This window comes from Hyaena hyaena, unplaced genomic scaffold (genome assembly GCF_003009895.1).
Source record: "Hyaena hyaena isolate Hyena2069 unplaced genomic scaffold, ASM300989v1 scaffold_399, whole genome shotgun sequence".
Taxonomy (NCBI): Eukaryota; Metazoa; Chordata; class Mammalia; order Carnivora; family Hyaenidae; genus Hyaena; species Hyaena hyaena.
This window is the reverse complement of record NW_024081033.1, coordinates 1,688,469-1,714,397: the sequence shown is the minus strand read 5'-3', so window position 1 is coordinate 1,714,397 and position 25,929 is coordinate 1,688,469. Positions and strand designations below refer to the sequence as shown.

At 43.8% G+C, this 25,929-nt stretch overlaps 1 protein-coding gene across 1 annotated transcript; it reads left to right on the top strand.

The window, feature by feature from the left end:
- Positions 1-23,949, top strand: ZCCHC2 (zinc finger CCHC-type containing 2). Its single transcript, XM_039251892.1, has 9 exons — positions 1-80; positions 575-669; positions 3,028-3,111; positions 4,861-4,918; positions 7,469-7,604; positions 8,637-8,701; positions 9,063-9,157; positions 19,494-20,972; positions 21,925-23,949. Exons 1-9 carry the CDS (start codon positions 1-3, stop codon positions 21,990-21,992), a joined length of 2,160 nt encoding a protein of 719 aa, XP_039107823.1. The 3' UTR covers positions 21,993-23,949.
- Positions 23,950-25,929: the final 1,980 nt, after the last annotated feature.

The following is a 25,929-nucleotide window of genomic DNA, read 5'->3' as shown; positions in this document are numbered from 1 at the left end:
ATGGAGAGGAACACCTGTGAGGAAGAGGAAAAGGATCGAAGTTCTTACCTGAGCAGAAAGAGGACTATTGGACCACTTGGGCAAAAGGCTGAAATAACTTCTTTTTTTTCTGCCAGAAGTGAAACCATACCACTAGATTATAGAAAATTAATAAGCCCATTTACCAGATTTTTGCAAATAAGTTTAACTTTTATTCACTTCTTCCTATGGGAAATACATTAGAAGATAATATTCTTTTCCTCAGAAAAACAGTATTTTTTGTTGTTGATTTATTTACTTTGAGAGAGTGCGTGCACACATGCAAGTGGGGGAGAGGCAGAGAGAGGAAGAGAGAATTCCAGGCAGGCTCTGCGCCGTCAGCTTAGGGCATGGCTTGGGGCTTGAACTCACAAACCGTGAGATCACAACCTGAGCCAAAACCAAGACTCAGACACTTAACTGACTTAGCCACCCAGGTGCCCCCAATATACTTTTTAAATTAAACTGCCATGTAAATTTGCCTTACGGTCTAAACTGAAACTCTTGTGGGTTTATATTACGTGAAATTAACACCTCTCTTTTCTTTTATGTGCAGGCAGCTATTTTCAACTTCATCCCAAGCTTTTCTACAGAGTCAGAAAGTGCACAGCTTCTTTCAGTCCATATCACCAGACCCTCTGCACAGCCTCAGTAAGCGCCTTCTCCTCTCTAGAAACTGGATGTGTCCTTGCTTAGCATTCCTGTCTCCCTGCGCTGCCTTGTGTGGGGCCGCTGGCGGAGGAATAGGGGCATACGGTTCAGAAACATCTGTAGTTTTCGGGGAAATCGACACTGCAGTTTCACAGAAAACAGCGTATGAAAGCTCAGGTCACAGAACAGACTGATGGCAGGGAAAGGGCAGCTGTCTCCATCTCGTGGACATACTGGGTCCTCCAGGGCCTCGTCACACCTGGCGTACAGGCTGCAGAGGTGCTGCCCCGCCGGGCGCGGGATGTGGAGCCTCGTAGACCCTGCCTTTCCTCCCGGCTCCCCTGTCACCGCAGTGACCTCCGCAGCCTCCCCGTTCCCACTGTAACCCGGGCGTTACCCTCTCCATGGTTCCTCTTCACATTCGGTCATTTACGGGCCAAGCCACGCTGGACACGGACGCCTCCCTTGCTGCCGCTCCTTCCATGCATACCCTGCGCCAAGCCTGGCACGTCTCTCCAGCTCTGGCCTCTCACTTTAACCTTTCCCAGGATTACCTCAGGGATCAGGTGGTTAATCCCCTCTTCAAAACCTTAAAAGTTTGGTTTGAAATTCAAGCCCTGCCCTGAGCCTCCTTGTGATTCATGGCCAGTCTCTCAGGCTCTGGCTGCTTGAAAGCTTGGCATCCACTCAGTACACCTGCCATTTCCTGTCCCAGTGTCTTTGCTCATTCTGTACCTGAACTTCTAAATACCCTTCCTTTTGGCACAGCCTGTTAAAATCACACCTGTTTTAAGACCCAACTGAAATACTACCTCCTGAAGATTTTTCCCCATTTTTTTTTCTTCTGTTCCTGTAGGTTGCTTTTGCCCTCATGTTTCATCCTTCATTACAGTCGGCCTGATGTGTACTTCTACGCACATCTGTCTCAACTGCCTTTTTAGACAACTATTTTGCCAGGAACATTGATGCGTGCTTTAGGAGCATGTGCTAACTTTAAGCACAGCCATTATGGCAAGTGGCTATTCCTTTTTTTTAACCTCTCCTTCGGCTACCAGCAAAGTCCTATTTCCTTGTACCTAAAGAGGAAGGAAAATGCATATTTCCTCATTTTGAGGTGGAAGGAAAAGAATTTTTAAAAAGTAATGTGACTGGATATGATAACATGGGTTAACTTTTAAAGTTTCTCTCTCTCTTGTGTGTGTGTGTGTGTGTGTGTGAGAGAGAGAGAGAGAGAGAGAGATTCTTGATGACTAGTTGATGAGGCAAGATGAATGACTCCACGGTTAAATTTATGTCCGAACAATGGCAGTAGCTGGTTGTTTTTTAAAGAGAGTCCTAATCATCTTAGGGCTATATAGATTTAACAATCAGTGCTTTCTTTCTGCTTGAACCAAATGTAAGTACTTTTTAAGGAGTATCTATAAATAGTGTTTGTTTAATTCTGAAAACACAGCGTTAAACTTTTAATTCAGATTTTTAACAGGCGACCCTGGAAAACTGGCCCAAGTGAGTGTGTGTATATAAATAACAGAAAACTCATCACCAGAGCTTTACGGTAGTTAAATTCCATGCACAGTGCTAAAGGGGGCTGTAGATTAGAAGACCTCAAATTGTTGCAAAATTAAAATGTGTTAAAGGACATGTTTTGGGATTGTGGAAAATGTGGTCAGGATGTCCAAAATGTTTCACCAGAGAACACATTGTTGTCAAAGTTCATTTGTACTTTTTTGAAAAAAATGACAGCTCTACCTTTTTTCTCCAGGGATAGACCGTAGTATTCTATGTCCTAACAATTAAGAAGACAAATGTTAACTCCTAAATGACTTCACTGTATCGCACTCTGGAACCCCAATATCCTGCATCTTACCTGAGGACTAGTCCCAGGCGTTTGGAAAGTGCCCCGTGGGCCACTGCTCTGTAGTAGAATAGAAACGCACGGTAGAAACTTGAGAGGCTTTGTAGCCATTGGACATTGCCATTCCTGCTTGTATTTTATAAAAGGAATGCTTCACAGCATGTTAGAAATTTGAAAAGCCTTCCCACACCACCGATGTCTGCGAAGTACCGACGTAGTGTGTCCTCTCACAGAGCACATGAGCCCCTGGGGCTGGCGGAGTGAAGCCGCTTGCTCCAGACTGATGGTTTTCGTGGGGAGAGCAGGCTCCCTGATTCAGGGTCATCACGCCCAGGCCCATGTTTTGTGCTGTGTCACCTTGGTTTTCTAAAGGTCCTAACTAGTAGAAATGTTCTCTTTACCACTGACTCTCCACTCTCCCCTTGGGACAGAAAGAATCCTTCTGTGGGTTTTCTTTATTGCCTTTTTTCTAAAAAGTTAATGGTATTGAATACTTCCTGCAGATAACTTACAGTCCTCTCTGAAGACTTCTAAAATATTAGAACACTTAAAGGAAGACAGCTCAGAAGCTTCAAGTCAAGAAGAAGGTAAGTGTGGATTCACTGGAATAAGTCATTCTGCCTGATATAGGCACAGGGATGGACAAACAGACCATTAGGACAGATTAAGGAGCCGAGAAACAGACATATGGGAGCTTGGAATGCGACAGGTGGCATTATAAATAAATGAGGGAAAAATAGACTATTCAATAAATGGTGTTGGCTGGCTTTCCACTTGGAAAAAAATATATAATTAGATCCCTAGTTGTATCATGCACAAAAATTTCAAGTAAATAACAAAAGAAACGTACATCTAAACTTAATGTAGTGCATATAAAATGTAAAATAGAACTTTTAAATGTTAATAGTCGGGGACGAGAAGGCTTTCTTGACAAAGCCGAGCATGACTGTGGTGGATGGAGATCTTTCTGTTCTAAATTAGGACGGAACTTGTAACCAAAAAACAGGCAGTTAGAAGATATTTACAGGATATTCACAGTTGAAGAAAGACTGTATCCAGACAATAGAAATATGCTTCCAAAAACTCAGTGAGAGCATCAGTCTAATTGACAATAAGGACAAAAGATAAAGATAGCTAATTCACAGAAGAAGAAATGTGAATGACTGTTAAATAGTGTTTAGGCTCACAAGTAGTCTGAACAATGCACACTGTAAAAATGGTGAGATAATCCTTTCACACTTACCAGATTGGCAAAACATTTTCAAGTCTGACATTACCAGTGGTATGAAGTAACGGGAGCTCTGATCTGCTGTGGATGGGAATATAAATTGGTACAACTCATTTGGACAGAAATTTGACACTGTGCAGTGAGGTTGGAAGTAATTAATTTTATGCTACTGCCCAGCAGTTCCGCAGCTGTGAAAATTGTCCATGTGTTCAGGGGACGGAGACTGAAGTCCTCACAATAGCTTTGTGTGAAATAGCAAATACCTAGGTCTGACCCCGGTGCTTCATAAAAACATGCACTAGAATATTTCAACTGGTTTATCTCTATAGAGGGAGGAAGTTGAATGGAATGGAGAAAGGCCTTCAGTTGTTTCTGTGATATATTTTGTTTCAAGAGGCAAATATAGTTGACCCTTGAACAACAGAGAGGTTAGGGGTGCCAGCCGCCTTGTAGTAGAAAATCTGACTCCCCCAAAACTTAACTCTTACTAGTTTGCTGTTTGATCAGAAGCCTTACCAAACATGTAAACAGTCAGTTGGCACATAGTTTTGTGTTTTAGATGTATTATGATGCTGTATTCTTAGAATAAAGTAAGCTAGAGAAAAGGAAATGTTGAGAAAATCATAAGGAAGGGAAAATAGGTTTGCAATACTGACTTATTGGGGAAGAAAAATCTGTGTATCCCTCGCAGTTCAGACCATGTTGTTCAAGCTTTGTAGAGTGATCTGGGAGCTGGGTATGCGTGTTTCTTATATTAAGAGGCAGGCGTTTTTGAATTTGAGACCCTTCATGTTTTAAATGGTTAAACAAATTGCCTAACACGGAAGGTTGTGGTTTTACAGTGGCTTGCTCAGAGCTGACTTGCATAGTTTTGGACAAAGCCCGTTTGCTCTCAGGTGGGACACATGGGAGAGGATGTTGAAGGAAGTTCATGAGTTTAGTGTGTCTTTCAAAAATTGCCCCTTTACGGAGTTTTCTGTGAAAAATGCTTAGAAGCGTTCTGCACAGTCTGGTGACACTGTCCCTGTCACATGAATTGGTTGCATCACCCTTTTGGATTTTTGGCAGCAGCACTGGGTGTAATGAATTGTGTCTTCCTCTACTGCAGATGTGTTACAGCACACCATAATCCACAAGAAGCACACCGGGAAGAGTCCCCTGGTGAAGTATGTATCTCATTCCTAAAACATAATGTCTTTGTACATTAAAAAAAATGTTTTTTAAATATTTATTTATTTTTGAGAGAGAGAGACAGAGCATGAAAGGGGGAGAAGGGCAAAGGGAGGAGGAGATACAGATTCTGAAGCAGGCTCTAGGCTCTGAGCTATGAGCACAGAGCCCGATGCGGGGCTTGAACTCACAAACCGTGAGATCGTGACCTGAGCTGAAGTCAGACGCCTAACCAACTGAGCCACCCAGGTGCCCCTGTACATTTTTAATGCACTGTCACATTTACTTTAATTACTGAGACATTTGCCTAGAATTCTGCCATTTTACTGGCAGTTTGCTTGTTATTTGTCCCACCTTTTCTGTGTTACCTTCCTTTTCTTTCCTTTCTTGCTGTAGGGTGGTTTTATTCTGTTTTTCTGTTCTGTTTAACCCTCGAGAACTATGTATTTTCGATTCTTCTGGTGGTAACAGGAGGTCACAGATTGTAGTCCACATCTTTGACTGTCTAAGGTCTGATGCGAACGATGCTTGCACCACGTCCCCTGTGAGGACCTTTACTCGCTGTTACTGCACTTACCCCTCCCACCTTACAGACTGTGGCCGTCCTGTGCCACAGGACGTCTCTGTAGTTTAGACCCCGTGAAGCCTGCCTTCACCTGTCCGTTGGATTTTACCTCTCCGGTGCCTGCTTTCCTTCCCGTGTGTCCTAGCGTCCGTCCATCATTGTTTCCTGCCTGCTGAAGGACTGGGGGTAGTTCCTGTAGCCCTGTCTGCCAGTGACGCATTCACTTTGCTCTTACCTGGGAAAAAATGTTTTCTTTTGCCTGCACTTTTGCTGGATGTAGGATTCTAGGTTGGCAATGACTTTCTGTGAGCGCTTTGAAAGTCAGGTTTTACTGTCTTCCTGTTTAATGCCTTTGGTCCCTCGCATTTTAGCCTCAGCCCGGCTCTAGAACCCCCTTCGTGTTTCTCCTGTCCACCCACGCTGTAAGACTTTCGACCTTCTGCCTCCGGGCCCTTGCTGATTCTGGGGACGTAGTTGGCCCTCAGACTAGCACAGTCCAGAAATGCAGGTTAATTTGCCCAGGGGGTCGGGTCACCACTCATCTGATGGGGAGGCTCCAGCTTCCTGGCCTTTGGATTGAGAATTCTGGGAGGTCCCAACCGGTTTGAGCCTCTGTTGGCTTATGTTGGCAACCTCAGTAATGGACCTTTAACAAGTTGGTTTTTCCTCTTCTCCTATTTCCTTCTGCACACTTCCTGTTCCAGCTTCCTGGGCTCGCCTCCCATATCAGCTGTGCCGTCCGGATTCTGCTCCCGGGGGGGGACTAGCAGAGACCACTGGTGTTCGTGGCTTCAGGCTTCTCGTTGCCCTCTGGAAGCAGATGCACGTTTCAAAGCCTGATTGCTTTTTAAGATTCTGTTGTCTGGTTTTGAGCGCTTTCCTATGATATTGTTTGTAGCTGTCTTTGAATGAATTCTACTTGTTAAGCCTGAAGCCTGATACCTTTTGGTTTTAGAAAAGTCCAAGCCACTACCTTTTCAGATACTGCTTCTCCCTGATTCTCTGGTTTTCTCTTCTTAGACTTGGGGTGCTTAATGTGTTAGACTCTCCACCGTGCCCCGTGGGTCTCCTTGGCTTTTCTGTGTTCTCTGTATTTTCTTCCTCTCCAGCTCCAGTCTAGTTTCTTCTGGCCAGAGTTCCTCCTTACTGACTTTGTTCATCTGTTTCTATCCATCGAGTTCTTAATTTCAGTTTCTTTTATAGTTCCAGAATTTAAATGTGGGTCTTTTTAATATTTCTCGGGACACTTCCCAAATTTCCCATCTTCTTGTAGTCACTGACATATTAAGCACCATTGTTTGTGTTTTTTTTTTTAATTTTTTTTTTAAGTTTTATTTATTTCTAGGAGAGAGAGAGAGAGACAGTGTGAGCAGGGGAGGGTGAGAGAGAGAGGGAGATACAGACTCTGAAATAGGCTCCAGGCTCTGAGCTGGCAGTCAGCACAGAGCCCGACGCGGGGCTCGAATCCACGAACCGCGAGATCATGACCTAAGCAAAAGTTGGACGCTTAACCGACTAAGCCACCCAGGCGCCCCTAAGCACCATTGTTTTAAAGGTCATGTCCAGTGACTTCTGTTTCTGGATTGTTTTTGAGTCTGTTTCTGTTGTCTGTTTCTTCTGTTCTCAGTCACATTATCTTGTCCTGTAACATGTCTTAGGTATACACAGTGCTTAGTCAGCTGTCCTCTCAAGAGCAGGGTCACGTTCCAGTCGTAAGTGGTACAGATGACCATATGTGGTGTCTGAAGACAACATGCATTTGTTACTAATTTCCTTAGAGACAGGTGTTATTTATTAGCTAAAATAGCTGTGTGATAATTTCTTTTAGTATCCTTTTTTTCCCTTAGAGATCTCACTAGTCAGTCTTTTAAAAAAAATAACATACTGAAGAAAGGGTTACAGTAGCTCCTTCATTATACGATACAGTACAAGTTTGATTATTGAGGACAGATTTTCATGCCCTAATCACGTCTTCTGATAGCACCATCGGTACAAGTTGTTCTCCGTTGGATGGGCTCACCGTGCAGTATTCTGAACAGAATGGAATCGTGGACTGGAGGAAGCAGAGCTGCCCTGCTCTTCAGCACCCGGAGCACTGTGTGGCCTTAGCTGACCAGGCACGTGCGGGCTTCGTTCTCGTCTCCATGCGTTGCCACTCTGCAAGAGTCGGGTTCTCCAAGCATCGTCATGTCAGATCGTATAGCTGTTAGACTTTCAATTAATTGGAATAGATGGTCTAAACTCTTCTGAGACCTGAAAAAATATCTTGAGATTGCCTTTATTGAGTAGATTTTAATACGAATCTTATAATGTGTATTCTAGCTAGGGATACATCAGATGGTTCTGCCAGATTTTTTGCTTTTGGAAGAGTTAGTCACATTTCAGTCACTGTCTTGCTGTTGGTTTTGGGACTGTTGAGCCTGACTTCCCTCATGAGAAGGTTGGGGCAGTTTCCCCACACTCCTGAATATAATTTGTGAAATACTTGCTTTCTCAGGAGTTGGCCTAGTCAGAGTGCAAAATGCTCTCAAGCACCGCAGATGCAGGGGAAGGCTTACTAGTGTGGCTCTGGAGAGAGCCACCTTCTTTTTAGAAAATGCATTTGTTAACCTAGTGTTTATTTCTGGCCAGCACGCCGCTCCAAATGTTAACCTTTACTGGAATGTGGCTTTGCAAACGAAGGCACTGAAGCGTGTTTTGAGAAATTGTATGTTACCTTAGTCATACTTAATGGCCTGTTTCCAGAGTTCATTCAGTTATATCTTTGTTCTTTCTACTTCAGCATCTACACCTTTTCTTCTTAAAGTTGATAAAACTGTGTTGCACTTCAAAAGAATACTATTGAACCTGTTAAGCAAATGCTAGTTACTTGACTGTGTTTTATTTTGTGCTCAGAAGAAAGAATACAGGGCCATTTTAAAAGCAAAATTCAAAATAGGTATTTTTCTTAGAGTAATAGTATTTATCAGAGAATGTGCAAATTTTAGTGGTTCAAGTAGGTATCTTTAAGAAGTAGGTTAGAAATCAGAATTTCTTAATATTATAACTGGGAATGTGTCGTTTTAATGTTTGGTAGGAGAATGGAAGGGTATCTCTAGGAGTATGGGTTAGTTTTACTTCGTCTGATTTCTTTTTATTCTTTTCATTAGCATTCAACTGAAAAACGAAGCTTATCTTCAATTAATAAGAAGAAAGGAAAGCCACAGATAGAAAAGTAGGTTCAATTTAATGTTTCCAGTAATAGGAATTGGTAAGAAAGGCAATATGTAGGATTTGACTCTGGGCATGTTTAGTTTATATAATATAAATAGTATTTTTTCTTATGTTTTTATTTCTAGGCTTATTTTTTTTAATTCAAAATAGCAAATGCAGATGATCAAAATAAAGCTATTGTCAAATATATTCAGTTTGGAGGGGCAAAACTCTCAGAACTGTACACTAAAGGGCAAATCTTGCACTTAGATTAAATTTTTTTTTTACTATAGAAGAATTGAGGGGAATTTTAGTAATACTGCTTACTGTGTTCTCTAGCGGCCTTATAAAAAATGTCAGTAACATGTATATTTTGGGTTTAGGGAGAAAATTAAGAAAACTGACAACAGATTGAATAGTAGAATAAATGGTATTAGACTCTCTGCTTCTCAGCATGCCCATGGAGGTTCTGTGAAAGGTAAGAAAGTTTGTTTTTCCTTCAGATACCTATCACCTATGTATATTTTGCATGATGCCGGTTACAGTAGTTATTGAGCTGTGCTGTCAAATCCTGGTGTTATACTGGTATCCTGCACGGCTGGGAATAGCAGTCTCTGAATTAAATCGTTCTAAAGCACTAATGGAATTGATTTAAGAAATCGGAATCAGCCCTAGAGGTGAACCTTCCCTTTGCCACCGTCGCACTTCCCCACCTTTTCCTTCCTCTGGAGGCCCCAGGCTCCCCACTTGTTGGCAAGCCAGTGCCCTGCCCCTGCCCTGGAGCACAGGTGAAGGCCCCTGGAGCACATCCCCTGCCCTCCTGGGAGCCCTCCCTGTCCTGTGTAAAGCCAGTTTTTAGAATCTCATTAACGTTTTCCTGTCGGAGTCCTAGGGGAATGCAGACACTGAGATTTTTATTGTACTGGATTTATATGGTTTCCATTTACCCGCTTTTAGTTTACTTTCTCCTTATTTTTAGGTTTTGTATTCATTCGAGAAGTGTCCTTTCTGCTGGTTCATTAATAACTTTTCTGTGTAAATTGTGTGGTTAGTAGTAAAGCTAAAAGAGATTTAAAAGCACATAGATCCCTAGGAGTATGTTTTGTTCATGTGTGTACCTAACACATTTGTAGATTGGACTGAGTTCACAAGTTAAGGATTGTAAATTCAAGTGTTAGTACATTCAGTTGTGATACAACATAAGTAACTAGAGTATATATGTTTTTAATGGAGTGTGTTTTTAAACCAGGTACTTGGTTCAGAGAGACTGAATATTGATACAGGAAATGTGGTTACATTTTGACTCTAAAATCAGCTGGCCAACTTACTGACTTAAATAACTGAACTGTCCTTGGGGAGAAAATGACCTGGGGAAAAACACATCGTTTAGGAGTATATCGTGACACTTCACTATCTCTGAGGTTTCCTGTGGTGGTGGCAGGTAAAAGGGAGGAGGAAAAGGCTAAAATAAGAATGACAAAAGGTCTCTGTCTGCGAATGGAGGAAAATGACTTGTGGCAGATCGCCCGTCTCTGCTCTTCCTCCTCCCAGCTCACTCTGCACTGCCCGTGTGTTTGCCCCTACATCACAGAGTAAATCGGGTCATTCCCCAGTGGAAACTTCCGTCAGATGTATCCCACCCTCAGAAGATGGCTCTGTCTCTCGTCCCTCACGTGATTCGGGAACCCCTGCTCACTGAAGGAGCACACGGCTCTTCTGTCCTCTTTAGCCTCATACTTGCAGAGAAGTTCTGTGGACTCTGATCTTAGGCAAATGTGGGTTTGAATCTTGTACTCCACCGGTTTCATAAATGTGTGCCCTCTCTCCAGCCTAATTCTTCTCATTTGGAAACAGGACTAATAACCTACCGCCTTGGATTGTAAGGATCAAACATGGCAACATCTGAAAAGCACTTAGTGAGTGCTGAGCACGCTGGTGTTCAGTGATTTAGTTCTTCCCTCTATTCTAGAAGAAAACATACATTTGCAGGTTATTAAGAACTTTTAAATAGCACCCCAAACTCCAATTCCTTTTTCTCTTTTCTTCCAGTATTCTGAAAATACAACCTCAGGGTTTCTTATTAAGATAAATTTTACTCTATGTCCTGAAGTGTGACTATAAATAAACTATACTTTCTGCAGCTTTCTATTGATATCAAATGTAAGTCGGATGTTTGCTGACTCCAATTTAAAAAAAAACAAAACCCTCTGTTTATTAATTTCCCTTGGAAATACTAGGTTATAAAGAAGGAATTACTTTTAAGCATTCAGTAAACCTAAGATATATTTAAGGTTTTTTTTTTCCTTCTGGAACAAATCCTACATGTCTTAAAGTAGTGGGTAGTGTATTGGAGTTAAAAATATCAGTCCTTCTGAATGGTAGATTGTCTGGGTCTTTTTAATTTTAAAGTTATCTTCTGTTTTGAGTAATAAGACATTTATATAGTTCAAAACCCTAAAGACGTAAGGGACCGAGAGTCCCTCCCCGCCCCTCTCATGTTGTGTCCCTGAAGAGCCCGGCAGTGCTATTTGTCATCCGTTTTCTTTGCATTATGTTTGTTTTTAAAACCTCAAGCTTTATGTCTCATGTGCATTATTAAACCTTTGTCCCACTGCATCGCCATGTTTCTTCCACCCTGTTAGTCTGTTGCTCTTTGTGGCACCACGAAGTTCGGGGGCAGTGAGATGCTTGACCTCTCGGTAATTCTTACAGAAGATGTCAGTGACTGAATTCAGAGTCACCAGCTTCCTTTCATCTTAATAACATGCACAACCTTTTACTTTGGTAATAGACAGAAAGGTTTTTTGCTTCTATTTAAAAGGACAGTGTATGGGGGCGCCTGGGTGACTCAGTCAGTTAAGCGTCTGGCTCTTGACTTCAGCTCAGGTCATGATCTCAAGCCCCACATTGGGCTCTGTGCTGACAGTGCGGGCAGAGCCTGCTTGAGATTCCCTCTCTCCCTCTCTGGCTGCCCTTTCCCTGCTCATGTGCTCTGTTCCTCTTTCTCTCAAAATAAATAAACTTAAAAAAGAAAAGAAAAGAAAAAAAAAAAGACCGTGCACGGAACACCTTTGGCATCATGGTTTCACACTCCCCTTCCACACCTTCTGACTCCAGAGGGTCACATAATAATAATAATTTCTGATGATAAAAATGCCAAAAACTGCGCCTTTGAGATCATTAAAAACAGAATTCTGTTTAGTATAGATTTAGATTTATATATTTAGTTCTTAGAAAACTGCAAGTTATTATATTGGCAGTTTGGTGATGAGAATAATTACTGGCTAATAAAATCTAGAGTAAATCATTGTATAAATTGTCATTTTGAGAAATAGCTCTGTGTGTGTGTGTGGTTTTTTTTGTTTGTTTGTTTGTTTGAACATATTCTGAAACTTCTCCTTGAAGTTTCAACAACTAATCTGTAGTTTCACTATCTGAGCTCTCAGCTCAGCCTCCCGGGAGCTCCCTTTCAGCCCATCATTTCTGACTCAGGATTGTCATTGAATCTTTGATTCTCTTAATTGAATTGTTCATTTTGTTCATTGTGCTGGTTGGAATACTTACATGCACAGTTTGCACGTATGCCACAGTTTTAGAGGTTTCGTTTTTTGTGGTCCAGGTTAATGCCAGGCTTTTTGGCGGCTGTGGCACATTAGATTGTCATCAGATTGCCATTGCCGTTCACTTGCGTCCCTTTCCTTAGTCATGTTGTGACTGGTAATTTGAAACCTATTATCATGGGGTAAGTGTACTCCAGATGACTTTTCTGTAAAATTACTACTTGCCCAAGTCACTCCTCTGCCACTTTCCTTACAGCCTCATGAGATCTTGTGCAGCTTCCCCTTGGCAGTTTGGCATTTTATTACCCAAAGGGAACCCATGTCATCTGCATTCTTAGTGACTTTATTCTTTAATATTGAGTCAGCATCTGAGTAAGGTTGGGCTAGGCGAGGTCATCCTTAACAGTGTGAACCCTGTTATAAATTTAATGCCTTCTAAAGACACACATTAGTCAACTGATTTGTATATTACACAAACCGTATCTTTTTTCTAACACCTGTTTTGTCCGAGTGATTACCTTTTATTGGTTCTGCCAGGTTGCCATAGCGATGGTTCACTCATCTGTAGCCCTGAGATCTCTCCAGAACTCCCTCTATGGGGAGTTCTGTCCTAAACATGTGTTGAGTGCTTACTGCTAGGCAGAATCTTTGCGAGCTCAGCTGCTTTACAGAAATGAATAGAACAGCGCCCCGAGTTTGGGCCAGGGCTGGGTGGACCAGTAATCCCTTCTCTGTGCTCCACAGGGACCTGGCTTAATTGATCACGGCAGGTCTGCTCTACACCCCCTGCCCCACCCTGCTGTTGGCTTCGGGTGGAACCCGAGGGACTGATGAGTCTACTAGATGATACTTGAGTTCTCTTAAAGATGAATTTTCCAACAAGCTCTACGGAGTTATAGCATCTAGATGTAGAGAACGGCTCAGTGTGCTCTCACCGAGCACGCCCTGCAGTGAACTTTATTTACCTCTGATTGTTTCAAGTCCATAAGATTGACTTGTCCCTGTACCTTTGACTTAAGAATGTATTTGTTATTCAATTATTTTCATTTAAAATTAATGTTGTAATGATGAATTTTTACCTAGATCAAGGACTAGATTTTTAGGTGATCATAGAAAAACTGAAAGAAAAAATTTTTACAGGTATAACTAATTTTTTTTAATTCTTTTTTTTTTTTTTTTTTTAATGTTTATTTTGGAGAGAGAGACAGAGACAGAGCGTGAGCAAGGGAGGGGCAGAGAGAGAGGGAGACACGGAATCCGAAGCAGGCTCTAGGCTCCAAGCTGTCAGCACAGAGCCTGACGCGGGGCTTGAACTCAATGAGCTATGAGATCATGACCTGAGCTGAAATTGGACGCTTCCCCAACTAAGTCACCCAGGCGCCCCCGGCTATAGCTAATTCTAATGATTCAATTCAGAAATTTACTTAACATGATTTTTTTAAGAATAGAATTGTTATTTTTAGATGTGAATTTGGACATTGGATCTGGACATGACACATGTGGAGAAACCTCTTCAGAGAGTTACAGTTCTCCCTCTAGCCCACGACATGATGGAAGAGAAAGCTTTGAAAGCGAAGAAGAAAAAGACAGAGGTTTGCGCTTTGAAGGGATGTGGGGACGGTGGAGGGAAATGGGTGTTGTCTCTTAAAATCTGTCAAACATAAGTAATTTTATGTTCTTATAACTGTCATCGTTGATTTTAAATTTAATTGATGTCAAGGGCGTCTTATAGACCACTGACTTGGCAGTTCCTAGCAATGTTGATTTTTGTTTTTAAGCTTATTTCACTGCATATGAAATTAAGTAGAAAGAAGAAAGTCATAATAAAATAGTTTAGTGTAGAAAGATTGAAAATGTGTTGTTGGAGGTACATATTTATAATTTTCTTATCTTCTTGATGGGTTGATTCTTTCATCATTATAAAATATCTTTTTATTTGTCTCTAGTAACTGTTTTTGGCCTAAAGCCTATTTTATCTGAGAATAATAGAGCCATTCTAGCTCTCTTTTCATATTGCTTATAGGGCACTACTTTTTCCATCCTTTCACTTTAAAAAAAATATTTTTTGTATTTGTTCATTGAGAGAGAGGGAGAGAGAAATCCCAAGCAGGCCCCGCACTGTCAGTGCAGAGCCCAGCGTGGGGCTCCATCTCACAGACTGTGAGATCCTGAGCTGAAGCCAAGAGTCGGACGCTTAACCAACTGAGCCACTCAGGCGCCCCTTTCCATCCTTTCTCTTTAAGACTAGTTGTGTCTTTGAATCTAAAGTGTGTCTCTTATAATAAGACAGTGTATAGTTGGATTACGGCTTTTTAGCCACGCTGCCTGTCTCTGCCATTTGATTAGAGTGTTTAATCCTTTTAATCTTACTGTAATTACTGATAACGTAGGATTCACATCTGCCATTTTGCTATTTTGTTTTCTGTACGTATTAGATCTTCAGTTCCTCCTCAAACAGAAGATCAGAGTTGGCCAAAAGTGAGACTGTAGTGCTTTCTCTGTGCTTTCCTGGGTTTACATGCAGCCCTAGACATGAGCGTGGCCTCCGAGGTTTTCAAGAATATGTGGAAGCTTTTCAGAGCTCCTTACGGACATCTAATTCTTCAGTTTTTCCTTTTAAGTTTTTTGGTCAGCTTCTTGCTGTCCCAACTGGCAGTGCTGCCTCAGGCAGCCCGGTTGTTAAACATTTGCTGCTGATTGATTGTGAAAAATGCCCTGTGGCTAGTGACCGCCAGCTGTTAGATAGATAGTGACAGTTCTTTAGGGATGGGGCTTTTTTAGGTAGCTTCTTCTGGGGGCTGCTAGGCTACTCGTTCTTAGAGCTACTGTAGTTGCACAACTATTCGTTTATAAGGCTACTTCTGAGCTGGAGAAAGTACAGGAATTAGGGCAAGGTAACATGCGACAGTGCCCACTGTTCTTAGGAGATTCAGTAGTTTTTCTGGAATAAACACTCCTCAGATTGCTATACCCCTTTAGTTAATTTCCAGAGTTCTAAAAAAGTTGATTTTGACAGTTTTTGCCAGCTTTCTTGTTCCTTTTTAAGCAGGAGTGGAGTGTCAGACATCCTTTCTGGAAATGAGATCTCAAAAATGTATATGCTGAATGGGGATATCATTCATTACACATGGTAGAGACATCTGATTGGTAACGTCTTGGTTATAAGGTGTACCCAAAGTAGTGGGAGACATTAAGTGACTTCTCTTGGGCCGCCTGAAGATCTGTAGGGACCCCTCTACCATAGCTCTCTGAGACCCGGGCTGCTGTGTCAGAGTGTCCGGTCATGTCCTTGGGAGCTACGGCCCTAAGTGCTGCTGTGTCACGAGTAAAGCCAACCTTGACTTACAGCTGCTGTGAAGTCCTATCAGGCATAGCATGCAGGGTCCCTACCACCAGTTCTGCTGACCTGAGTGGCACTCTTTCTGGTCTGCAGTCTTCTTGTGAAAGAAAAAAAAAAAAAAATGGAGATAACCACCTAGAGCTAATTATGAAGGTTAAATGAGAGAATTTTTTTTCCTTCTCCAGAATAGACAGGCATTCAGTGTGTCTTATTTCACATGCCAGGCTTGATTCTGGAGGACGTACCAGTAATCCTGGGGCTCTTAAGCGAATAGTGCGATTTGGCCTCTTTGCAGAAGTGTTACAAGTGCATCTGTATGCTTGGGTTACTTTGCAGCCTCCCTTTCCTGTCATCAGATAGGGCAAGTGGTGGCTTAGATGGAGGAACTTGCCCTTTTTGGATAGGCTCAGTTATCAAGTGGCTAAATGAGCCTTCCCTAAATGAAGAATCATTTGGAATGTCTAAAACCAGCAGGGGGAAGATGTCTCCTGTGGTAGAAAGCTCTAATCATTTTTAGAATTTTGAGTACATGAAAAGGTTGCTTTAAAAAGCATGTGACCTTGTTGCTGTTCTGTTAGTCATTATGGGGTTTTGTTTTGAGACTATACTTTTCAAAACCAGTGCAGAAAAGGGAGAGACCATCTCTGATTAGCTACATGAGTCCTTACAGTGCTCAGAAAACCATTTGGGATCATTTAAACTCATGGAGCTATTTGCTATGACTTAAGATTTAAAGAAAGCCCAGTTCAAGTAGAAATTTAGTTGACCACCTGAAAAATATTATATCTTCTTTGTACTTAAATGTTTATCTTTGGGGTGCCTGGGTGGCTCAGTCAGTTGAGCCTCTGATTTCAGCTCAGGTTATGATCTCACAGCTTCCAAGTTCAAGCCCCGCATCAGGCTCTGTGCTGATGCTGGAAGCCTGGAGCCTGCTTCAGATTCTGTGTCTCTCTCTGTCTCTGCCCCTCCCCTGCTTGTGCTTGCTTGCTCGCTCTCGTAAATAAACTAAAACTATTTATCTTTTTTTTTTTAATTTACATCCAAGTTAGCATATAGTGCAATAATGATTTAAAGAGCAGATTCCAGTGATTCATTCCCTACATATAACACCCAGTGCTCATATCAAGTGTCCTCCTTAATGCCCCTTGCCCGTTTAGCTCATCCCCCCCACCCCCCTACCCCTCCAGAGCCCCTAGTTTATATTTAAGAGTCTCTTGTTTTGCCCCCTCGCTGTTTTAATATTTTTGCTTCCCTTCCATCATGGTCATCTGTTTTGTATCTTATTATATTCCACATATGCATGAAGTCATGTGATAACGTGTCTTTCTCTTACTAATTTCACTCAGCATAATACCCTCTAGTTCCATCCATGTTGTTGCAAATGGCAAGATTTCATTCTTTCTGATTGCTGAGTACTACTCCATTGTGTATATATACCACATCTTCTTAATCCATTCAGCTACCGGGGGACATCTTGGCTCTTCCCATACTGTGGCTTTGTCGATAGTGCTGCTGTAAGAATTGGGGTGCATGTGCACCTCCGAAACATCACACCTGCATCCTTTGGATAAACACCTAGTAGTGTGGTTGCTGGGTCATAGGGTAGTTCTATTTTTAATTTTTTGAGGACCCTCCATACTGTTTTCCAGAGCGCCTGCACCAGTTTGCATTCCCACCAGCAGTGCAAAAGAGATCTCCTTTCTCCGTGTCCTTGCCAACATCTGTTGTTGCCCGAGTTGTTCTTTTTAGCCATTCTGATAGGTGTGAGGTGGTATCTTGTTGTGGTTTTGATTTGTATTTCTCTGATGATGGTGATGTTGAGCATTTTTTCATGTGTCTGTTAGCCATCTCGATGTCTTTGGAAAAATGTCTATGTCTTTTGCCCGTTTCTTCACTGGACTATTTGATTTTTGGGTGTTGAGTTTGATAAGTTCTTTATAGATATTGGATACTAACCCTTTATCTGATATATCGTTTGCAAATATCTTCTCCCATTCTGTCAGTTGCCTTTTAGTTTTGCTGATTGTTTCCTTTGCTTTTGTTTCCTTTGCCTCTGGAGACGTGTTGAGTAAGAAGTTGCTGCAGCCGAGGTCAGAGAGGTTTTGCCTGCTTTCCTCTCTAGGATTTTGATGGCTTCCTGTCTTACATTTAGGTCTCTATACATTTGGAGTTTATTTTTGTATATGGTGTGAGAAAGAGTCCAGGTTCATTCTTCTGCGTGTCGCTGTCCAGTTCTCCCAGCACCACTTGCTGAAGAGACTCTCTTTATTCCATTGGATGTTCTTCCCTGCGTTGTCAAAGATTAGTTGGCCATGTGTTTGTGGGTCCGTGAAACGTTTATCTTTAACTGTGGATTCCTCTGACGGTACAGATACAGATAAAATGCCTTGAATAAGTTATTAATTTTTGGATACGTTTTGTTTTGAAAAGTTTGGCAAGAAGCATCTCAGTTATTAAGGGGAGTTTATACTAGAACCACTTACTGATAAATTGAATTTCTTCTTTCTAATAATTAATAACACTGTTGACATTCTGTGTCAGTAGGCAGGTTCTGTTTAACCTTTCTTGAGGAAGACTGCTGGTATGATTTGTTTTTAGTATTTCAAAAATTTTTAGCAGGTGACCATAGCTACTTGTTTCCTTAATAAATGTAAGTATTTTAAGTACGTTACACAGTTCTGCCTGTATTTATGAGCAAAAAGACATTGAAATAGGCACAATATTTAATTGCATGCTTTCCATACATATTATTGCAGTATCAGGGTTTATGGTATTTAAATATTGTGAACTAGACTTTCTCTTTTGCCCTCTTTATATCAAAAGTCAGGAAACGCAGGGCGGGTATAGATTGCAGTTATTTCTGTACACAAGCCTAAGAGTGACCACGGCAGTGCCACCATATGAAGTATCACTTTGCATCTGCGATGCCATCAGGTCGCCATTGGAGAAATAGCAGCGCTCTGCAATTTGTCTTGCTTCTTGTGTTTTAACAGCATTTCTTTTATGACTGTCGTAGTAGCTTTATCTCCCCCCTGAAATATTTAAGAGGAAGAATAATTAATCCATTCTCTTCCATTCCCTACCTCTAGATATTTGGGTTAAATACAGTCCTGTGTTTGAGCTCCTTTAAATTGTATCTTGTATGTGAGACGTCTATGAAGGCCTTGGGTGCAGCAGCACAGAATATAAATTAAGTGAATTGCCTAAAATTAAGGTTAAAAAATATTCAGTCCTTTTTTCTCAGTAGTAAAGTGATACTAAATAAATTCCAGTCTTTATATTGTGCTTCATGCAGTCTCCAGTTAACCTTTTGTTGCTTATCTCTCCATGAAATTTTTTTTTAATTAAAAACGTAATTGTTTTGCAGCACTGTGAGGTTTACAGTAAACTAGAGGAGGGTACAGAGATCTCCCATATGCTTCTCCCGCATGAACAGCCTACGCCATTATCCAGCTCACTCACTAGAGTGGTACATCTTAGTCAGGGATGACCCTCTGTTGACACATTATCATCACCTAAAGCCCATCATTTACCTAAGGATTCATTCTGGGTTGTTACACCTTCAGTGGCCCTGGACAAATGTGTAACGACTTCTGTTTACCATTGTGATGTCCTATAGATCGTTCTCACTGCCCCCAAAAGCCCCCTGTGCTCTGCTGCCTTGTCGCCCCCCGGCTCCCCACCCCTGGCAACCACTCGGCTTTTCATTCTCTCTCTGGTTTTGCCGTTTCCACATTGTCCGTATCTTTTAAACGTAGTCCATAGAGAGCCAGAAATTCTGGGCTGTCCGGTAACTGAGGGACACATTTCCTCCACATCCAGACTTCAGCATTCATTTTAGATCTGCATAAACTTTCTCTCTAGCCAGAGATGGGCGTTCCGCATTGACATCTATTGGTATTTGTTTTTCTTAGACACAGACAGCAATTCTGAGGATTCTGGGAATCCGTCAACAACCAGGTTTACGGGCTACGGTTCTGTCAACCAGACCGTCACTGTCAAGCCACCTGTTCAGATTGCTTCATTAGGAAGCGACAACGGAGGCCTTTTAGAAGATCCCCTAAATGCGCCCAAGTATCAGCATATTTCTTTTATGCCAACTTTACACTGTGTCATGCACAACGGTGCCCAGAAGTCCGACGTCGGTGTCCCTCCACCCAAATCAGCTGACGGCAAGACCATAGGGATGCTCGTTCCCAGTCCTGTTGCTATTTCTGCAATAAGGGAGTCCGCAAATTCTACCCCTGTTGGAATACTGGGGCCAGCGGCTTCTCCCGGAGAATCCGAGAAACACCTTGAATTACTGGCTTCCCCGTTACCTCTTCCGTCGGCGTTCCTCCCACACAGCAGCACCCCTGCTCTGCACCTGACAATTCAGAGACTAAAGCTGCCGCCACCACAGGGGTCCTCGGAGAGCTGCCCGGTCAACGTCCCACAGCAGCCGCCCGCGAATCTGAGCATCGGATCACCAAACACTGCCTTTCTCCCTGTCCACAGCCCGGGGAGCTTTCCGGGCTCTCCTGTTGCTACCACGGACCCCATCGCCAAGTCTGCATCCCCGGTGGTAGGACTTAATCAAATGGTGCCTCAACTCGAGGGAAGCACCGGGACAGTCCCTCAGCCTAGCAATGTGAAGGTAGTCGTCCCGGCAGCCGGCCTCTCGGCCGCACAGCCACCAGCGTCCTACGCCCTGCCGGGGCCCCCCCTCGGCGCCAGCGCGCTGCCCAGCCAGAGCCCCAGCGCGCTCAGCCCGGCGGCCCAGGCCCCGGGCAGCGGGCAGGCCCAGCCGGCCAGCGCCCCCGCGGTCCCCACCCACACCCCGGGCCCCGCGCCCAGCCCGAGCCCCGCTCTCACACACAGCACCGCGCAGAGCGACAGCACGTCCTACATCAGCGCCGTGGGGAACACGAACGCTAACGGGACAGTCCTGCCGCCGCAGCAGATGGGCTCGGGTCCCTGCGGCTCTTGCGGGCGAAGGTGCGGCTGCGGGACCAACGGCAGCCTTCAGCTCAACAGCTACTACTATCCTAACCCGATGCCCGGACCAATGTACCGAGTCCCGTCCTTCTTTACTCTGCCGTCCCTCTGCAATGGCAGCTACCTCAACCAAGCACATCAGAGCAACGGAAACCAACTTCCTTTCTTTCTGCCTCAGACTCCATATGCAAACGGACTGGTGCACGACCCCGTCCTGGGGAGCCAAGCCAACTACGGCATGCAGCAGATGGCAGGGTTCGGGAGGTTCTACCCCGTGTACCCGGCGCCCGGCGTGGTTGCCAGTGCGAGCGGTTCGGGGCCCAAGAAGAACGGGAACGTCTCCTGTTACAACTGTGGTGTGAGCGGGCACTACGCACAGGAGTGCAAGCAGTCGTCCATGGAGGCCACTCAACAAGGTAATCATGAGAGCTCCCAGAGGACCTGTTTTTGAGGGTGCCCGTGTCTCGCTACCGCACTGAGCACGGCGAGCCCACTGTGGCCGAAAGCGCTGGTGTGTGCTCGCTTACAGATGGTGTGCTTTCGGGGACAGAGCCCAAGAGGCAGATGGGAAAACGTAGCGTAGACCCGGGTCACCCAGCACAAGGGAGTCGAGAGGAATTCAGTTTCCAGTGAGAGTGTAATAACCGTTGAGGCACTTTTGAGGGAATAGAATGGGAATTTGTGTCACCTGATGGCACATCTCTTGTTTGCAGCACTTTTTTTTTTTTTTTAAGCTACAGTCCTGTTTCGTAGAGTAGGTGAAATTTTTAAATAGGAAGAAGTGGGAAGTCATTCTGGTCACCCGACAGGTGTGATTGTTAGCTGCTGGTCAGCACGTGTGTGCACGGCCAGCCGGCCCCATGCACACTGCGCCACGCTGCCACGCTGCCCCTTCCCCTCCCAGCAGATGCTTAGGAAAAGATGTTATTGCATTTGAAGGAACAGAATATTTAAGCACTGGTTTGGGAGCAAAGGAATTCATTTGAACTCCGTTGAAGGTCATCACCACCAGGAACAGGAAAGATGTCCTTAAGTAAGTAGGAGCAAGAGCACAAACCCAGCGTAGACGTCAGATTGTTCTTAGATTTGGCCTTTGTCCATTTTGCCAAGTCTCATCCAGAAAAGAAGTCTTGAAGTGCGAACGTGCATTTGGCATTTTTAAAGGAAGATCGGGTTTGCTAGCGTTAGGTTGGTTAAAGCACAAACTCCCTGTTACTGTTGGACGGTAACCATATGTACCGTTTGGAAGTGCAGTAGGGCGGAGGAGGCCGTCTTCCGGCGAGCATGCCCTAAAGTGATGTCTTGTAGTGGTTTGTGATGCATTGCATTGTAAGCGGTGACTTAGCAGTTCTGTCTTTCCCGTTTTAGGCACTTACAGACTGAGATACGCACCTCCCCTCCCCCCTTCTAATGATACGTTGGATTCTGCAGACTGAAACACGTAAAGCTTGACTGCTTAATACCCTGACGTGTTGCGGAGTCATGGTGGGGTGTGGAGGGGAGGAAAGGAAAGGTATTTCGTTTGTGTTTCTTTGTCTCTACATTTCCTAGATTTCTATGCACTTGGGAATTTTCATTTCTGTTGTACTGATGTCCAAAACAAAAAGAATGCATTGCTTTTGAGCCTCTGGTCTCCCGGTTCAACAGCAGGCTTATCTGTATGATACATGTAATCTAAACCTCCACACTATCGAAAGGAAAATGTCTGCTGTGCTGTTTTTTTTTTTTTTTTACACTGAATACTTGCTGTGTGCAATGTTTACTGAATCTTTAAAACTGTGTATTTGACCTTTTTTTTTTTTTTTTTAACAACACTGGTGACAGTCATATGGTTTTGAAAAAGAGAAACTTTGCTTCTTCCCAGCTTTTCTCACTTTGACCCCAAAGGACACACATCTCCCCACCACCCCCTTTCCTGTGGCCTGTAAATCCAGGGTGAAGTGCTTCACCTTCATCTGAGAGGAGAAATCCAGTTCCCCAAGTCATGTGTATATATGTAATAAACAGCATCGCGTAAATACATATATGCAGTGCTCGTGATCCAAATCACAATTCACGTTAAGTGGAAGAGAGCGGAAGAAGTAAAACCATATGAAACTGAAAAACATATGATGTATGAAGTGGACAAAGCTTTTTCTTAAAAAACAAAAGCGACAAAAAAAAGTTTTTACTTCGTCATACTTTTTTAGCCTGTTGCTTCCGAGAGACACAAAGTGAACAAACGTGTGAGTGTTGTGTGTGTCTGTGTCTGTGCTGAAAGTCGACGGCCGATCTCTCGTGCAGTCCACCACTGCGTCGTGCTAGAGACACCCACCGTAGCAGTGTTGCGTTGTGTTTGAGACGCGTGTGGTCCGCTGCAGTCCGGGCGGAAGCTCCGGCGTGTGCAGAAGTCACGTTCCTTCCCTAACCCGTCTCTCTCGTAGCAAAGTCACTTTGATAAGTTTACCACTATGCGTGATGATAATGTGAAAGACTGGCTTCCGAGTGTGTTCAGATGGTAGTAATCATGTCCGTGTCCTGTCACTAAGTTTAATGCTGCTGTTTTAAAAAGAAAAAAAATTGTTTTTTTTTTTTTTTTAAAAAGCCAATCTATGTACTAAATTGCTTCCAGGTAATTTTTGATTTCCTAAAGTGCACTGAGATTATCTGGAAGCCTGGGTGTATTTTTGGAACTGCTGCATTCAACAGCAATGAGCAACGACCGCTGTGCCGTCAGGGGGTCAGGCTCGGGCTGCTTCTGTTTTCCCCGTTCCTCAGTCCAGAGCAGAGGGGGCAGAGTCGTGTCCCGCGGGGGCACCATCGGTGCACAGCAGAGGGACTTCGATACTTGGTCTGGGGTCAGAGGCCTAACAGATTGCTAGATAAAATGAAAAACTTGAAGAAAAAAGAAGCTTCGTGTAATGCTTCCCGTGTAGCATTTATATTTATAGCAGCAATGTCCATTTTGAAACTAACTTTCAGGGTGGGATTTCAGGGGGGAAGGGAACGGGGTGGGTGCGAAGGGGTAGATGAAAGCTTTAATTTAAAAAGAAAGTTGGAGTAAAGGAAATTATTTTGATTAAATATATTTTATTTGATCTGGGTATTTTTGGACCACATTATTAAATTAATTGCTAAGCTGTCGTTGAGTTGTTCAAGTGAGAGTTTTGATAAGCCACGTATGGGCCGCGTCGGGAACCACTTGCCAGTTGTACTTTATGGAGCTTATTTTATGATTTAAAATACTGTACTGTACATAGGAGGTATGTTACCTTCTCCTTATTTGTATGTTTACCATATACTTTGATATTTGAAATGTTATGTACTGGAAAGGCCACTTATATTTCTAGAACAGATTGGATTTTATGCAACCCTTTTTCCTTGAATTAACAGCAATAAAAAAAATGAAAAACACCTTCAGAATTGTGGTTTTTTGCAACTTTTGTAAAAGTGAAAGGACATCACACACAGTGATTTGTTTTTCCAGTTGAGTGAATCCAGCCACTTTCCCCTGCGATGTGGGGCATGTGGGGCAGCGAATCCCAAAGTTTCCTTACCCGCTGGATGTTTTCCAGTTTCTTCCCAGTAGCCTTGCTTTGGGGATCGTCTGTGTGACCACGAAAAGCAGAGACTCTGTTTCCGGGCCCACTGAGCACACGCCGTGTGCCCGGAGCTGTGTTTCTGGTTGAGGCTTCCCTCCCCGAAGGTGGAGAGAACATGATTCACTTTCGCAGATTCATTACGATTGTGTTTTTCCAGGCAACTGTCCGTACATTAGTGACTAGCTTTCATTTCACCGGTTCTGTCGTCTGGGACCCAGTCTCCAGTCCATTTTCACGCAGTGATTCATGGGGGGACTTGCCTAGTGTGCACCGTACAGTCAGGTGTGGTGGTGGTCCCCGAGACGTCTTGTCACTGCGGCCCGAGCCCTGTCCCCCGCTTGTCACCAGCATTCATGCCATGGCGGCCACTTGAGGGCTGACAAGGCAGCGGACGATTGTCCAGTGGCACCTGAGTGTTCCCTCTGGCCCCGTTCGGACGGCGCGTTCGAAATGATCGCAGAATCCCCGAGGGTTCCCAGAGCCCCAGCCCCCTTCGGCCGGCACGCGCACACCTGTACGAGGGACACGCAAGCTGCCAGCCACCTTCAAGTTAATGCGCCGGCTGCCCGTGTCCTTACCTGTGTCCCCCCCCCCCCGCCCCCCACTGCACCAAGGAGCCCACAGCGCTAAACTCTTATCACCCCCGTGCTTTGTCCCTCACATCTTACATCCTCCTCTCTCACACACACACTGTACTACTTTTCTCGGGCTTTCCGGAAAAGGGGTCTCGTACGTAGTCTTTTGTGACTGTCTCTTCTCATCTGGTTTTGGGGCCCTAATGTTATATTCCTACAGTGTATTTGTGTTCTCTAACTTTCCACTGTTCTGTCACATGGGGGGAAAACACACACACACACACACACACACAGTTTATCCATTTTGTCCACAAATGTGGGTGCTTTTCTTTTTTTCTTTTTTCTTTTGTTGCTCTCAAGAGCGTGTTTGTAGCATGTGTTGGGTCGTGCTTGCAACCGTTATCTAGGATACAAATCCAGGAGTGCAAGTGCTGGGTTGTAAGACACACAAAAATACTCAAGTTTTCCACGATTTGCCAAATTGTTTTCTAAGTGATTTACACTCTTGCTGCCAGCATCCGGTCCTTTAGTCCATATCCTGACACCCTCCTGGATGGGGGTGACAGTGCCACAGAAGGCTGGGCACTGGAGGACCAGGCGTCTCCTGGAGGAGCCCGTGTCAGGCTCTGTGGAGGGAGTGTGGAGAGGGGCAGGGTCCGCGTGGTCCCAGTGAGGAGGAGGGGACGCAAGGGAAGGCACGGGAATGGAAGTGACCGTGTTTGGTGGCCAGGGATATGGGAGGAGGAGACGAAGGAGATGCAGGAGACAGAACATTTGGGACAGTTGTGAGGTGTGTGGTTCAACAGGTAGAAAAGAGTCAAGCTGGAGATTTTGAGATCGATTGAAAAATGCAATTTCCAAGTTTCAAACAGAGGAAGAACACGTTGATGGTATAGTTACACCTTGGTTCGCAAGCATAATTGGTTCTGGAAATGCCTGTCATCCAAAGCACTTGTATATCAAAACGAATTTCAAGAACCATTGGCTCAGCTGTGATCATGTGACGTTCCGTATCACGTACTACTCGTATTGCAAGACGTCGCTCATTGATCAGGTTAAAATCTACTAGAAATGTTTGTTCATCTCGCGGAACACTCGCAGAACGTGTTCCTTGCAATCCAAGGTTTTACGTATTTAAAGAAACTTGGGTGGTTGAGGAAAGAAAGTCTGGCTGTTCGGAGGCTGCTTAGGGCACCGGTGAGGCAGCAGGAAAAGCA